This window comes from Physeter macrocephalus, chromosome 2 (genome assembly GCF_002837175.3).
Source record: "Physeter macrocephalus isolate SW-GA chromosome 2, ASM283717v5, whole genome shotgun sequence".
Classification (NCBI taxonomy): domain Eukaryota; kingdom Metazoa; phylum Chordata; class Mammalia; order Artiodactyla; family Physeteridae; genus Physeter; species Physeter macrocephalus.
This window is the reverse complement of record NC_041215.1, coordinates 115,170,888-115,188,101: the sequence shown is the minus strand read 5'-3', so window position 1 is coordinate 115,188,101 and position 17,214 is coordinate 115,170,888. Positions and strand designations below refer to the sequence as shown.

The 17,214-nt window shown below is 41.8% G+C and overlaps 1 protein-coding gene across 4 annotated transcripts in view; it reads left to right on the top strand.

The window, feature by feature from the left end:
- Positions 1-14,684: 14,684 nt before the first annotated feature.
- ERBB4 (erb-b2 receptor tyrosine kinase 4) overlaps positions 14,685-17,214 on the top strand; it is a 1,129,074-nt gene continuing 1,126,544 nt past the window's right edge. For all 4 annotated transcript variants that reach the window (XM_055089875.1, XM_024124587.3, XM_028481564.2 and 1 more), the window contains exon 1: positions 14,685-14,778. In XM_055089875.1, coding sequence (XP_054945850.1) covers positions 14,697-14,778 — 82 coding nt within the window. In that variant the 5' untranslated portion in view covers positions 14,685-14,696. The remainder of the gene's footprint in view (positions 14,779-17,214) is intronic.

Below are 17,214 nucleotides of genomic sequence, written 5' to 3'. Positions count from 1 at the left end.
ATTGAGTTATTTGTCGTGAGGTGGATGGACCTAGAGTCTGTCGTACAGAGTGAAGTAAGTCAGAGAAAAACAAATACCATTTGCTAACACACATATATGGAATCGAAAAAAAAAAAAGGTTCTGAAGAACCTAGGTTCAGGACAGGAATAAAGATGCAGACGTAGAGAATGGACTTGAGGACACGGGGAGGGGGAAGGATAAGCTGGGACGAAGTGAGAGAGTGGCCTGGACATATTTACACTACCAAATGTGAAATAGATAGCTAGTGGGAAGCAGCTGCATAGCACAGGAAGATGAGCTCCATGCTTTGTGTCCACCTAGAGGGGTGGGTTGGGAGGGGTGGGAGGGAGACGCAATTGGGAGGAGATATTGGGATATATCTATATGTATAGCTGATTCACTATGTTATAAAGCAGAAACTAACACACCATTGTAAAGCAATTATACTCCAATAAAGATGTTAACAAAAAAAAAAAAGGAAGCAAGCCAGCAGCACCTAGAACCATAGAAAATTGATATGGCTGTTTCTACTCAATTCCTTTCTCACCTGTATTCTACTAGGATTGTTCTAGTTTTGTTACTTAGGGACTCCTCTGGGGGCATCAGAGTGGAAAATGGCTGTAAAGAGCCATGAATTTGAGCAATTAGAAGACAAAAGAGCACAGGCCCCTGTGATATAATATAAAGAGCACTGATTTCATTATTATAGACTTGAGTTCAAGTTATACTAGCTCTGCCATCCCTGACAAGTTACTGAAGCACACCTAACTTTGGTTTCTTCATTTCTGAAAGGGATGATAATCTACAGAGTGAATATGAAGTGTCCAGATTTATGTTTCAGATGAGAAGTTTCTCAGCCTTGTAATTCCTGGTGTCAACCATTGCCCACACAGCCCATATTCTTCCCTATCTATCTATTGATTATCTATCTGTCTATCATATACACAGTAATATGCTTGTCTAATGTCTGATATTGAAAGTCAAGTTCAAAAACAGGCAAATTCCTTGAGAGTATGAATTCCAGCTGTATCAGGAAACTGTCTTAAATCCCAGACCCCTTTGATTAGGATTTGGAATGTAACTCACTATCCCTAGGCTGAAGATAACTTCCTCAGTGGCAAATAGTGCAGTGCTACTACTAAATCAACATCTCCCTTACTTCTTCTCTTAAGACCATTTGCTTTTACACCTGTTCTCAGAAAGTCTCCCAAAGAAATACTGTCAGACTATCAGCTTATGACACTAATCTTTTGAGGTGTCTACCTTTATGTAAGGGCTATCGCCTCTATTATATATTAGTTTTTTAATAATTGGTAATTTGGCAGTATGAGTCTTAAATTATTTCAGCCACATAGAGCACACACACACATATATTTATATATAATATATATTAATTCATTCTTAGCTAAAAAACTCTTTTACTATGTTAGAAATCTTTCCTACACTAATTAAATAACAAACACACAGGCACATAAACACAAACACGTACTCTTGTTCCCGAAATAGGCAACCCATTGTTTTGTAAATAAAGTGACAATAGGTGCTATGAGGACAAGCTGACTTCAAAACCCACTTGTTGCTTCATGAGGCTCTGCCACTTGTTCTGACATCATCTCTTAAATCCTGAAAATAAATCTGATATCAACACTGTATCCATTGTAGATCCTCTCTAGTGACCGGGGGAGTACAGGAAAACAAATCATACATCAAGGCCTTTTGCTGTGCTGTTTGGAAGAGAACAGAAAGGAGCATCTAGACTTATAATTTTAAGCATAGTCTTTCTCCCCCAGCTCTTTCACAAAAAGACAGCAGAATTTGTTTCTGTATTTCTCATGTTTTGAAAATATTTATTGAGGATTTTTTACATCCCAGTTTTTCTTCCAAGAATGCTGAATCACGATTCCTTTAATAGGCCAAAGCAAGCTGACAGCCCACACACAACCTGTTATCAAGACACTGTTGAAAATATGTTCTATTTGTAAATAGTCAAGAAACATGTTTTTTTAAAAAAATTCTTTACCATAACGCTCTCTCCAATTGAATTGTCCTATTCAATACAGTGCACACTTAATAACCACCACTTCAAAGGAAGTGCCTGTTTATTTAGCCAATCACTTATTTCTTTGTTGCCTGGCATAGGGTTCCATCTACTTGAAAGACACAGAAGCAGCACTCCCATCCTCAATGCTTTGTGCAGTATTTTTCTTTTTCTTTTTAAATTTTATTTTTATTATTTATTTATTTTTACTTGGAGGATCAGACCATTTTATTGAGGGGCTTCAGGGGAGGATCTAAGGGCTTGGGAGAACAATGAGATCCAACATCCTTGGCCCGGCCGGGATCTCCCCACCTTCACGGTTGCCGAAAGCGTGCATTGTTTTTAACAATCCTAGTGGCCATGGAGTGGATTTCTACTTTGAGTTGTTTTCTTTTAGCCTGTTAAATGCCTTAAGCTCCTACTAGTTCCTGAAACTGAAGTTGAAAAAATATATAGAGAAGATTTACGAGAATATACAGAAGTATGCGTTTAAAAGGTTTCTTTATTACTATTCTTTTTAAAGTAAACAGTAACCACTATTGGTGGCTGTTTTCCCTATAGGTGACATAGACAAATTAAATAGAGTTCTTCAATTGTAAGGTGATACCAAGGACAATTTTATCACTGCACTTTCTCATTCTGCTCTTCAGTGATGGCATTAGCAATGCAGAATCAGCACTTAATAAATGCTTGCCTAATTCTGTGCTTATAAGAGAGCTTCTGTAAGTAAAACTGAGTCTAGCCTTTAGGAAAAAAAATGTTGGCCAAGAATTTGACATGTTCTCAGGCCATTGCCTGATTATGTGCTTAGTTTGATAGCTTTGGAGACTTGTTTTGAATAAGAAAGCTGTGTTTGCCTGAAGTGCTCCCTAATTCCCCTTAAAATTATCATCGACTCCCATCTACTTTTATGTTAGTAGTTCCTCCTCTTTTATTGATATGTTGAAAAGGAGGTGATGAAATAAGTTTATACTAAGGGATTATTGATTTAACATTTTCATTTCTACAGGCTATTTACATTTGAATAGGTAACGAATATAGAAATGAGTAACACAAAGAATGTCTCAATAATGGTGACACTTCCAATAGTTGATCATTCCAAAGTGGTATATTTTGAAGGGAAAAAAGGGCTTGTTGGTCCAACTGGGAAGCCCTCCTTCCTTGGTCTAGTTTCTGCCAAATTATACTGTCTGAACATAACCTGCAGAGCAATACCTACCAAACATGACTAAGATTGCCCTCCTTGCTTGATTTCTGAATGGAATGTCTTGGACAATTGCTGTTCTCTGCTTTCTGGACTGAGTCCCATGACCATGTGCCTTGGTCTACTGATCTGTGTCCAACTGCTCCTGGACCATTCCCTACTTGGTCAGTTTTTACACTTTATTCTAGCAATGAATGTTCTCCCAGCTCCACTGTCTCCCTACTTAGCATCTTGTATTGTAGACAAACATGCCTCTTGCTTAGCCTTGTTTGGATGTTGATAGTCTACTTTTGGTTTTTCAAAATAAAATAATCAATTATTTTTACTGAAAAATAATTACCTAGATTAGAATCAAATAATAACCTTGACTATACCTGGTATGCTATGGGAGCATTTTAAATGATTTTTCTAGAAGTTATTCCTTTCTAATGTTTGTTTCATTGAAATATCATGAGGAAAGCAGGAATTAATCTGCCCTGAAGATAGAGGTGAAAGAAGAAGGAGGAAGAGAGAGAATAGCAGAGGCCACTTAAAGCCTCATCAGGGAGGAAGTAAGCAGCTAAAACTCAGAAGAACCTTCTCAGGTACCTAAATGTGAACATCGCCAACATGAGACCCTTTAACATACCCCAAAAAATGTGTATCTGCAGGTAGCAGTAAGCGGAACAGGAGTGGTGGTAATGATAGCATTGTTAACTGTACTTCATGAAACTCTTGCAATTCTAAGTTCCTATCAGTTCTAAAATGCTGTGATTCTATATCAAATGGAGTAAAACAGAAGTGGAAAATGCAAGTAGTACTTGGGTTTGACTTACTTAACAAAGTTGCACGTGAAAGCATTCTGATAAAATAAGTATTGGTTCGATTACCTCTTAAACTTCAGAGTCTCTCTCTCTCTCTGTCTCTCTGTCTCTCTCTCACACCCAGATGCATTTTGGACATTTTCACCTCTCTTCCCGGTCTATTCTGGTTCCTTCCATCTCACCTTCTTTTGCCTGAAACAGACAGAGTCCTCCTTACTTCTTAAGGTTCTTGCTTTGATGCTGCAGATTTGCTTTGATCAAGTTCCATCTCCACACACTGTATTTCTCATCATGGTTTGCCCACTTGAGAAATATATGTCATTAATCATATAGATGACATAGACAGGGAACAGTTCAGGGCTAAGTATAATCAGAACCAGGGGAAAAATTATAGAGCATTTCTTACTGTTGCTCTTAGTAAGCTCTTTTTTGTATACAAAGACTGCAACTTTGAACAGAAAATATTTACTGAGTGTTTTCTATATGCCAGGAACTATTCTACAAATTTGAACGTACTATTTCATTTAAAACGCATTATAATTTTAGAAGGCAGATATTATTATCCCCTAATTATATATGGGGAAACTGAAGCTCAAGTTGTGAAAATAAATTACCCTGGATCACATAGCTTGTAAGTGCCAGAGCTAGCATTTGAATGTAGGCAGTCTGGGTACAGAACTTGTTTTTTTGCTACTTCATTATTGAGTACCTACTCTGGACCAAAGATTGTGCAGGAAGCTTTTTATTTATCACATTTAAGCCTCATAAATCCCTGGGAGGTAGATATCATGGGGTTCAGAGGATTTATTGGGCTTGCCAGTAAATCAAATCCTGGGGCAAAAACCTTTTAGGTCCAGGACTCTTTATTATACCACCATAATACCAACATGATTCCAGATGTCACTCATGGATTATGTACAACTATTAGGGGTCATATTTAATACATGGGTCATCAGACCAGTTTTGTACAAAATGAGCATTGAGCACATATCATCAGCTCTTGTTTTACAGCTTTTGATTTTGTGGAATATTTTTCATAGAATTGGTGTCTAATTCATTGCAGGGAAGTTTTCTAGTGTATCAAGGTTATAGGTAATGGAGTCAAGATGAGTATACACAGTAGACAGTTAATAGGTATCCTAAATTGATGTTATTAAGGGGTGTTGGAGAGATTGCCAGTATTAAGTAGTCATCAGAGTCAAATCTCATGACTTAGACTTGATCCAGGGTTGCTCTGGAAACAAAGGCATTTGATTTGCTTTTCCTAGTAAATTCCTTTGCTTAGGCTAAATACATCTGAAGCATTTAGTACTATTCACCCAAATTTCCCATGACACTTTAATCATGGAAACAATTATCTAGCCACTGGATGCCACTGTTGCTCAACCAGAAGTCACAAAATGGGAATTCCTGTGGCAATATAATATTAGCCAGTTAAAGATCATTACTGGTATTTTGATGGTGGATTTATGCTTTTAAGCTATTTTTCCTGATGAATGTAATCTCTCTCCAAGAGTTCACTTGCTGGGGGCAAGTAAATTTGAGCAAATATGTAAATAAATGGTTACCAATGAATTTTTTGCTTTCAACTGCTCTGCTATAAAAATACTTTTTCTATTTTTTTCTTTTTCTGCTTAGTGTACTGTAGCTGACAGTCTCCATTAGTTATCAGCTAATGTTGCAGAGTAAGACTAAACAAGGTGTCATGGCCTTAAGCGATTGGAAGGGCCTCTTCATCCTCACAAAGACCCTGGGGTGGAAATAGTTTGCATGAACAGACACTGGAATATTATTCAGACTCACCAAGCACTGCATTGCAGATTGAGGGAGTTACACAGCTTTTCCATTTATACTAGGAACAAATAAATTAAAAATCACTGTATTGTGTACCTTTAAAAAGCAACATAAAAATTGTGTGTGTTTGAAAAGATCAGACAAGGTCTGGGAGTAAAAAGCTGAAGTAATAAATAAACATGAGGTCAGTTTAGGAACAACCATAATTGCTTTGTATGACAAGATTTGCATAGCAAACACTTCTGATTAATGTACAGTGAAGGCCACAGGAGTGGGAACCAACCTCAGTATCTTTTTGAAATCTGTGCCTTCCAATATTGAAGGTATAGTTTTAGCCAGCACAATTAGTCATTGTTTACTGAAAGGCTGATAGAGCCATGGTTCCTATTTAAATATTTGAAATAATTATTTTTATCTTCCAGCTATGTTGATTTTCTTTATGTGGTTAAAAAAATATAAAAGTATCAATTTTATATTAGTGGTGAATTTCCATTCACTTCAAACATATTTAGAAAACAGGCAGGGGAGGGCTTCCCTGGTGGCGCAGTGGTTGAGAGTCCTCCTGCCGATGCAGGGGATACGGGTTCGTGCCCCGGTCCGGGAAGATCCCACGTGTCGCGGAGCGGCTGGGCCCATGAGCCATGGCCGCTGAGGCTGCGCGTCTGGAGCCTGTGCTCCACAGCGGGAGAGGCCGCAATAGTGAGAGGCCTGCGTACAGCAAAAAAAAAAAAAAAAAGAAAACAGGCAGGGGAGTTTCATCAGGATAACCCTTTTCAAGTCATAAATTTGAATATATAATATAATTGCATATATGCATCAAATATTTCAGTTACCTAAGACATGTATTTTTTATTATTTTAAAATATAATACCTTTATGTCTGCTTGTTGATTGCTTTTGTAATTAACACTCTGCTATCACTGATATTTGCTGTCCTCACCTAGGGTGAAATGCAGTGCTCAGTACAGTAAAACCTCATTTTTATTTTCTTCCTTCCTCATTTAAAAATAAAAGTATAATTATATTCTTTCAAAAACATAACTTCTTGAGGGGGGAAAATGTGGGAAAGTGTAAAGGGAGGAGGTCATACCTCTAGAAATATTTAGTTTGGATTTTTTTTTCTTTTTTTAAATTAATTTTTATTGGAGTATAGTTGTTTTACATAGTTTGGAAGTTTTAAATGTTAGTGTCATACTAAACTGGGAAAAGCCAATAGAATATATGTTATTTCAGATAGTAGAATATAGTAGAAAGTACGGTTTTTCATTTTATAGAAAATTCTGGGTGAAATAATGGATACATGCATATACATATATGTAAATATATGTAAGTGACTAACATATTCATTTCGCAGCAAATACTAGAAGGTAAGGTTATACTTAAATATAATCATGTTAAGACAAAATGAAAATTAGTTTTGGATTTAGTAGTAAATACTATCCTGATTCATGCTGTTTAAGTAATATTCCATGGGGGTTATGATTCAAAGGACATGATGACAGTATTCAGAGCAGTATTCTGAAAAGAAATACTAGAGTGACAGACAACATCTACAATGATCATTATATTTTTGGTATAATGCATTACATCTCCAGTGTGTTGGGGAGTTCCTAAATGGAGTGATAAGTAGATGTACTAAGACAAATAGTAATTTCATTTGTCTCAAAGTATTCATTTAACAAAGTCAAATTAAGTTGTATGAAGCAGGCCTCTCCTACCCTCTCACTCTATCTAATAGACAACAATAAATTATCACAATTGTTTTATTTTCTTCCAGTATTTAATTAGACAAAGAACATTTTCCTCTATCAATGTTTACCCTAAATGGCTACATAGAAAGAATGTGGAGACAGTATGCATGTAGTAGCTAAAATAAATATTATTACCTTATATCATAATACTTGTTAATATAATTTTATTGAAAATGTACATAAAATACACAAGTTTGTCAATAGCGAAACATTATACAGTATAAGCAAATATTAAAATAAATATATAGTGGAATATTTCTTCATTCAACTATTTACACAGAGTAATATATATTGTTTTAAAATTAGTTTTACTTTAAAAGTACAATAAATTAGGCTTGGGACTTCCCTGGCAGTCCAATGGTTAAGACTCTGTGCTGCCACGGCAGTGGGCGCGGGTTCAATCCCTTGTCAGGGAACTAAGATCCCACATGCCAAGTGGCACGGCCAAAAAAAAAAAGTAAATTAGGCTCACGATGGAAAATTAGAAATGATCAGTATGTAATGTAATATGGTATTACATACTGTTAATACCATGATTTTAAATTGACTGTGTATTTGAGAAGGTCTGTGTTGTTTAAGAATCATTTAATTAAATGTTCCCAATTATAGTTAGGTAAAAGTTTCATTGAACAAAAAATATTTCTCTAACTTTATATCGCTTTAGATTTTTTCCTTACTAAGATTATTTTTGTAAAGTAGATGTTCTTACTTCAGATTTGAAATATTGTCCAGCTAGACCTTTCCCCATCTAAACAGAACTTAATTGAATACTGCTATTTTGCACTGAATTTAATATGATCAGCTCTTGGAATATTTGTGTCTTTCTTAAGCCATACTGCTTTGATGTAGTAGCACATTACTAATATGTTTGGTGTATCAGCAGTTTAAAGGGAATAGTTTGATGGGAATCAAACTATGTTCATGATTGGATTTCTTAAATGAACAGCTAAGACCTCAGAAGCAAAGATATACCAACTGGTGTTTGTTTTTTTAGAGTCTTTATGGACCTTAATGGCAAGTCAAAAGGGAATACATTTGTAGACGGCAGGCGGACGCGCAACCACTGCGCCACCAGGGAAGCCCCTGGTGTTTGTTTTTTTTAGAGTCTTTATGGACCTTAATGGCAAGTCAAAAGGGAAAACATTTGTAGATTGATCAACATAAATTAATAACTATCCTTCTGTAGAAAATACGTAAATACCAACACACATCCTTTTATTAGTGCTTTCTTCCTTGCCATCAAACGTGATGAAAAGCTTAACTTTTGCCTTTTTTTTTTTTTTTTTTTTTTTTGGGCCGCGCCGCACGGCTTGGAGGATCTTAGTTCCTCGACTAGGGATTGAACCCAGGCCCCCGCAGTGAAAGTGCTGAGTCCTAACCACTGGATCGCCAGGGACTTCTCTGCCATTTCTTTATTGTAATTTTTTTGCTACTGCTTTGTGAGATTCAATAATTCTGATAGCTTCTCTGCTGGGCATTCTCTACTGGTGAATTGTAGTATATTAAATGTTTTGGAACATGGAATATCCTCTGTGTTATATAACCTGGGAACATAGAAAACTGTGATACATTCAGAGCTAGGACCAAGAAGAGAACCTACCAGATGTCTTGGGCCTCCTAACAGATTTTCAGAAGTAAGGAGAGGCTAGGAAGCGTAGGTAACAAGATAATTGGAGAATCCAAAACCGGAAAGGGAAACTTGTTATTCTGAGAGGTAATTGATTGGGCAAGGAGATACCAGGCTCTTAATGTGTTGAGAGAAAAAGACTCAACAAGTTTAGGACCCTTTCTAAACTATTAGGACCTTTTGTCTGAAGCTTTGAAGATTCATCCATCCGTACACAAACCTGAGAAGAAAATACACAGTTTCTACATTACGACTTCAGTTGACTATTTGGCAGGTGCTCAAGAAAAATTCTAAGAACTCTTTGTGACCTTAGAATAACATCCATTTTTGTGTGTATGGCAAATGTAACTTCAGATTCTTTTGAGAAATCTGTGTTTTAACCATAACATGATTCAGCTCTTTGCCGAGTTAAGAATACGGAAGGAAGGAAATACAACATAAGAGGCTACCTGAAAAAGTAACTAAAAAATTTTATCTTGGTTCAGATTTCAGGCCAGGTAGAATCATAGCCTTGATAACTAACCTCACTAAGTTAACTTATTTATAAATATATGAACATGCAAAAATAGAACTGTCCCTTTTCTTCTTAGATTTCAACTGGCAACTGTTATTGAAGGTTTACTTTGTTTTTAAGCTTACAAAGCAATAGAAAAAGCTATGCGGGACAGAGAACTTAGTTGAAGAAAATATGTAAAGCAGATACAAAACAGGAAAAGGCTTTACTAGGAAAATCAGTTTTGCATAACTTCTTTGCAAAAGACTACTCTGTCCACAGGGCTGAAATTGTTTTGCAGTTTTAACCACAAACCAAAAATGTCTGTAAGAACTTGGACAGACACTGATGGACATAAGGGCAACACAGATTTGATTTATTTACATTCAGTCACTCCTCCTTAGCACTTGAAAAATTAAGGCTTAATCATGCACATAAAAGAAAACACTTACTAACCAAAACCAAAATATTCTTGGGGAGGTCCTCTTTGAATATTAAATTAACTAAAATAACAAAAAACATTTCTTTAGTTAATGTATATTTATGCATTTTAAAAATGTTTGAACTTTTAAAGATTTTTTTAGCTTTGTGACATTGAACATCACCAAAATATCAGAGAATTTCAGAACTCTGAGGGTTAAGAGGAAAGATGTTATTTCAAGTGCTAGTTGATAAATAAAAACCAACCAAACAAAAGACACCAACACTGCATCTGTCATCTGCTTGATCATCATAATACTGAAACTGATTGGTATCTGCCAAAATTTCTTGGCTGTTGGAATAGTAAAGATCCAGAGTTTTGAGCAGTTCACAGTAATATAGTAGTAAGGTTATTTGAATATTTTCCAAAGGCATTTTAAGATGTGGCTGTGTTGGTGCCCCAGATGAAGAAGTATGTATGGGTAAGTGGGGAAAAAGGGAAAGGATATAAGAAACAAATGAAGTCTGTGGAAATTATGACTTGCACTTAGTAGGTGTCGGTAAATCATATACTCATGAAGTCTAAGATTTGGGACATAACAATCCCTTCCTTTAGATGAGGCAAAGGGCTTAAGTCTATGAAGTGAGTTGTTTGTGATCACCAGGTAACTTAGAATGATGTTGGGGAAGATGACTATGGCCAGGGAGGGAAATTAGAATCCTATATTTATTTTTAAATGTTCAGAAGAAGAAAATGAATTATAATAGGGTCTTGTCTTCTTTTCTTAGTTGATATTTGTCCCAAACTTATATTTATGGCCAATAGCAAAATGTCTAAAGGAGCAAACTCTAATCTTACCATTAGGTAAGTCTTAGAAACAAGCTGAAGATTGGAGTGAACCACAAAACTCTGGGACAAAGCTTGGCATCTACTTCAACACTGAACTCTGAGATCAATGTGTTCCTTTCTCCTACCAGTAGTATTCTGCCACTCATGATGTCAAGAGTCTCCTTGAACTCTATCACTAATGGAAGAAATGAAGTGAAGAAGAGGATATGGGGGAGCAGCAAAGGCCAAAGGAATTTCTCTTTTGGGGTTATGACTTAAGCCAAGGGAAATCATGAGAAACTGGGAAGGGAAACTGAACAGTATCGGCCTTATCAAGAAACCTTCTTCAAGGGGCATGATGGCCTATATGATCTCACACAAGTTAGAGAAGTTCTTTTACCATTTCATGCTGTTGGGGCTTCAGGTAACAAAATTGAACTAGCTTAAGGAAAAGGGGGATTTGAACAACAGAACCACAGGAAGAGCTTGAATATTCTCCACACCTACCTGACCTTTTGCCCCTTTCAAATGGCAACTTCATTCTTTCTCACTACAGACTGGTCATCCCTACATAGAAAGAAATATAGACAGGCCAGCTCTGGACTTTTGTATCTCAAAAGCCAGCAGGGAATGACTGAATACAAATTCTTTCTTTCCCTTGCAGAAAAATCTCAGGGAAGAGATTCTGTGGGAGTGACTATCTCTCATCTGATCAGTAGTGACCAAGGCATTTTGACTGGTCTTACTTGGTATTCTGAGTAGCCCAACTTAGAATGACTCAGTTGAGATGGGAAGCAAATGAAAGCAGACATAGAACGAATTAATTCTTGACTCTAGCTCATGGCTTCTACTTTCTCACTCTTCCAGTGTGCCCACACAGGGTACCACCTTCCTGTCTAAATCTCTGAGGTCTCATATTCAAATTATTTGAGCTAGACTCTGAGTACACCAGTCACCGTTGAGTAGGATGCTTTTGTTGAGTAGGGCTTTCATGCCAATTCATTTTATAGGCTGGTGGTCAGATACCCAACTTTGGCCAGGTATCAATCATTGTTTCAATCAGTTAGAACCAGCAAAATGGGATCTAGGCAGAACAAATTGAGAATTATAACAAAATAATGGGTGTGTCAGGTAATGTAATTGGTGGATACCTTGTATAGGCTGTCTAGCACCTAAAAAAATATAGACCAATTTTTTAACCAATGAATATTAATTGAAATCTCTCTTTTGCCAAGAATTATTTTAGATGTGTGATTGAAACCAAGGTGTACAGGAGAGTTCCTGCCACAAAAGAGCTATAAAATTGATGGGGGAGTAAAAACTATCACAGTGGACACAAGTAGAAAAAAACCATATCCATAGAATTTCATTTTTCCCTCGATTTAAGCTAAGATACACAATCTATTTCTTCACTTCTTGCAAAATAATTGTTATCAGAAACAAGACTATTCTAATACATAAATTTAAACTTTTCCAAAAGCAATACTTAAAAAAAATCACTTAAGTTGCTTTTCTGGGGACAGATGGAAATTTTACAAAGAAGTAGCTTTCATGGAAGAGAGGTGTTTGAGGGTCATCATAAAAAACAGAAGGGGATTTAAGGAAAGGGGAGTGAAAAGAGATTGAATGAAAGAAAAAACAGGGGGGAGGGTGATAAAAGACAGCATAGATAATCCCAAAGAACAGTGTGCACACTTCTGCTGCAATCAGTACCACTCTGGTTAAGTTACTGTCACCTGCTCTAGGCTTAGTTTTTCCTGGCCCTACGCTGCTCTGGGTAAAGCAGCATGCTCAGCTTGTTTGGCCTCCTCTCTGTGCCTATTACTTGCCTAAGAAGGGAAGGCTTCAGGCCTCTGGGATGAAGCTGCTCTTTCTCTCTGTTCTAGCTCCATGGAAATTCTTACGGGACAAGGCTATAGATAAAAGATGTGGGGGAGGAATAGGAAGGTCTCAAATGATGAGTGAGGAGGCAGGGTGGCTTAATTTTTAAGCTCCCCTGATACATTTTATTTATGTATTTGCTGTTTCTAGAGAAACTGAAAAATGAAAAGAATTCATACATAGAACTCGTGTGCAAATAGCAAACCAATAACCTCCTACCCTCAGGAGGTTCTGGCCTCTGTCCAGGGTACAGTTTCAGAGCTGTAAAAAGCAAAGGATATGTACAATGATATGACCCAATCCCAGATATTTTAGTGCAGAAACTCCTGTAGCTAGCAATGACCTCTGGGGGTTGGGGAGTGTGAACTGGCAGAGTGAGAACATGGAAGGAGACTAGAGCCGGGTCCACTGTAGAAAAAACCTAATCATTTGAGGTTGGTTATGTCCGGACATTGCCTTCTTAAGTTATTTCAGCCTGAACAGCTCAGGCCTGGGACCATTTGTAGCCTTTAGAACCAAACTGGTAGCTTTGGACTAGAATCTGCTTAATGGGAATGAACCCCAAACCACGTTGTTCTAGAGTCCAAGGAAAAGATGAAATGACCCGTAAAGTCTAAAAATCTAAGGATGCAGCTCTACAAACGTGGAATTTTAGTTTGGTCAGTTTGGGAGGGTGGGAAGGGTGGGAGAGACTGTATAGTTGGGGAAAGACGGGTGCTTAGATTCCCTTCACACTACTTTCTGAGTGTGAAGCATGAGGAAGTAGGAAGGGCGGTTAGGTTTTATGACTGAAGCAGTGTTTTCTTCTATTTCTGGGCAAGTCCTGTCTGTGGATGAGCACCGTGGTGACTTTCTTGTCTAAGAAAGAAAAAAATCTTTTCTGTAAGCACGTCTGCGCACTCTGCGGGCCAGCTGTCCGGGGGCCTCTGGTTCAGTCGGTGGCCTCGGGTGAGCCTATTAAATCCAGCTTCCCCCGCCCCACCACCAGGCTCCCGCTCCCGGACAGGTGTTTTCCCAACTCCCGAGGCCCAAAATTTTGGGGAGTGGCTGAACCAATAAGATTTCCCTTTGGGGGAGAAGGCGTGGCTAGTTGGGTCAGATTGGGGGCGGGGTTTGTGCGGCTGAGCCGAGCCAGCCTGGTTGCGTGGAGGGTTGTTTTACTCACCCCCCCCCCACCTTTTTTTTTCTTTTTCTCCCCCCGCTCCCGGACCGAGTCTTATTAATTTCTCTGTGGGGCTGCAGCTGGAGACGGCGGAGCGTTGGAAATGACGCTCGGAGCTTTAATTACCGCAGCCGCCGGACAAGTGTGAGGAAAGCTGACAGGAAAAAAGGACGGGATCGCGTGAAGCAAGAAGCTTCTCCCCGCCACCCCTCCCTTTCCTCCCAATTTGGACTGGAGGTGCGAGGAAACTGAAAAGGGAGCCGAATAGAGTCCGGCTGGGGGGAGAGGCCGGAAAGCTACCGCCTGTTTGCAATCAACTTTTTTTGGAAACCCTTTTCCGAACCCTTCCTTTTTATTGTTGACCAACCAGGGAGAGAGGGCGAGAAAGTGAGGAGGGAGCGAGAAAGCGGAGGCCCACACGGGGAAATAGCTGTCCGGCCCGACCAGGAGCACCACGCGCACACACTCCAGCCCACTCCCACCTGCGCGCACCCTCACGCGCACCCTCTCCCCCCGCTTCTGCGGCCCCGCGGGCGCGGACTGGGTCGCCCGCGCTCGGAGCCGGTGCCCCGCGCGCGCCAGTCCCCCTGGCGCCCTCACGCGCGCCCGGCTGAGGGATCTCCTCCGTGTGCCCGAAAGGGGATATGCCATTTGGACATGTAATTATCAGCACGGGATCTGAGACTTCCAAAAAATGAAGCTGGCGACAGGACTGTGGGTCTGGGTGAGCCTTCTCGTGGCGGCGGGGACCGTCCAGCCCAGCGCTTCTCAGTCAGGTGGGTCCGCGGTCCTTCTCGCGCTCCCGCGGTTGACCCTGCGGCCGCCGGCAGAGCTGCGCCGGGTGGCTCCGTCGCCCCCTTCGCCCAGCCGGAGACACGCTCGCTCCCGGGCGTGGCGGGATCACTCCGTCCGCGCCTCTTCCTTGGGTTTCGTGCGACTCTCTTTCTGTCCCCAAACTTACCCTCTGCGTGTGCCTGTGTTTAGTTATCGTGAAAAATCACTCTGCGCCCCTTTTCTTTTTCTCTCTCACCCGCTTCTTTCTCGCGCGTTTTCTGTGAGCCTCCCTAAGCGGGATCCCTTCTGGTAGCGCCCGTTGTGCAGGACGTGGGAGACCCAAAGCCGGAGTCAGAGGCGACGCTCCTCTCCGGGTCCGGGCCCCCCGAGGGAAGAAGCCTCGGAGAAGCGCTCCCCGCCCGGGGCCGGGGAAGGACGGGGGCCCCGAGGCGGTGGCAGCTGGGCTCCGGTGAGCGGGGGGGCTGTGGAGAGAGCGGCTCCGAGAGAGCGGACTTTGCACCTGCGTGTGCTGCCCGCGGCCGCTGCGCCCCCGGCAGCCCGAGCCTGCGGGGTCAGACCCGCCTTGAGCCCAGCCTGGGAGCCGGAGCGCGGCGGGAGGACGCGCCTCGGCCCGGGGGCCCACAACCCTAGGCCTCTTCGGCCAGCGTGCCCAGCCCTCGCCCCCATTGACTAGAGGGGCGCTTCCTTGCCTGCCTGCCCGACCGCTTAAAAAAAAAAAAAAAATGGCTTGACATACTTAAGCCGGGAGCCCGGCCTTCCCGTTGGTTTCTGTGTTTGGCTCCAGGAAGAGTTCTTCCTGTAGTTCAACTTGCTATTGGCCGGAGTCCCTCCAACTTCTGTTCACTGCCGGGCGCGGCTGCCGAGCCGACCCGTCACGCGGATTGAACCCGAGGCGGGCGCGGCTGCGCTGGGTGCGCGGCAACTGTCGGCCGGAGAGCTCGCGCCCCGGTGCCCCCGCCCGGCAAGAGGCTCACTGACCCGGGAGAGGCAGCGCGGCGGGGTCGGCGCGCCGCGGCCCGTAGGGCCACTGACAGCACCTGCAGGGCGAGGGAGCTTAAAGTTTCTGACACTTGAGTTTCCTGGGGATGAAAGTGGGACAGGAAAGGGCTGAGGGAAACGGGTGACTGACGCGGCCAAGGGGGACCTTTTGGAGAGCCGGGGAGATTTCCGGAACCATCCGGGGCTGGTCGCGGGAGCGTGGGAGGCAGCTAGAGAAGATAAAGCCCACGGGAGTGGCGAGAGGGAGAGCTTCAGGCCCCCGGAGGGTGTCCTTCTGACCTCACCGAGAAAACAGCGCGCTGTAGTTTTCCCGCTCCGCCCCCGCCGCCTCCCCCTCCTCGCCTAGTAAATAACAAGTTACAATCCTCGAGCCTCTCAAAATGACCTTCGAATGGCACAATGTGCGCCGTTTGTACTGGACGTTTGCACCCTCCCAATTACTCCGAAATTCTTCATGCATACCAGGTCCCGAGCTCCAGCCACCTCCGGAATTACACCAACACGGATTTGAGATTCCAAGCGGCCTCTTAGATACATCCCTTTTTTATCTCCCTCCGCACTCCGAGTCCCTTCATATTTCCCCTCAATGGGTTGATTATGCACATTGACCCATTCAAAAGCAGTTGCGACTGACACGCAAGCTTAGCCGAGAGGAATTTCTGCAAGGAGACCTACTGGGGGCCGTCTGGTGCAGCCTCAGCCGCTGGGGGACCCGGCTCCGAGTCCGCAGCAATCTGGTATTAACTGTGAGGCTCGGGGTTGAGCTATGCCGAAAAGCCCTTTTCAGAATTTCTGCAAGGAATGTAATCCAAATTAGTTCTGCAGCTGTCCTCTTCCCCGTCTCAGGCGACACCGGCTCGCGCCCTCGCTGGTCTCTTCTCGCTTCCCCGCGTGAATTGTCAGGCCCACAAGTGAGCCCATTTAGTGCGCGAGGATTAGCGTGCCATTGTTGTTCCGTGTCTGACTCTGTACTTGAAATTCTGGGGGCACAAAGGCGAGCCTCCCTTGTTTGAAACACAAAGTGATCTAGATGAAAGGACCGCACAAAGAAAAGCTCTCGGGTGCATCCCTGGTGTAATTGCAACACGCACGCTAAGGTGATCCACTGGAAACTGCAAATGCCCCCGGGACTTCTTTTTTTCCTCTTCCCCACCCCCGCCCTGCCGCACCTGGCAGGGAAAGTTCAGCTGGTTTTAATGTAGTGCTTTTAGAAAACCAACTTACGTTCTGGGGTATGAGTGAGGCTCTGCGTGTGTTCGTGGCTACGTACCTATGGCTGTATGTTCCCAAGTAAATGCATATTGCGTGTCTCCCCTCTCGCGGTTAGCAGTCAGTAGCAGTTTGGAGGAGTTTGTTTTGGTCCGAACGAGAAATTAAGTGCGGATAAGTAAACTAAGCTGCCAGAGGGCGACAAGATG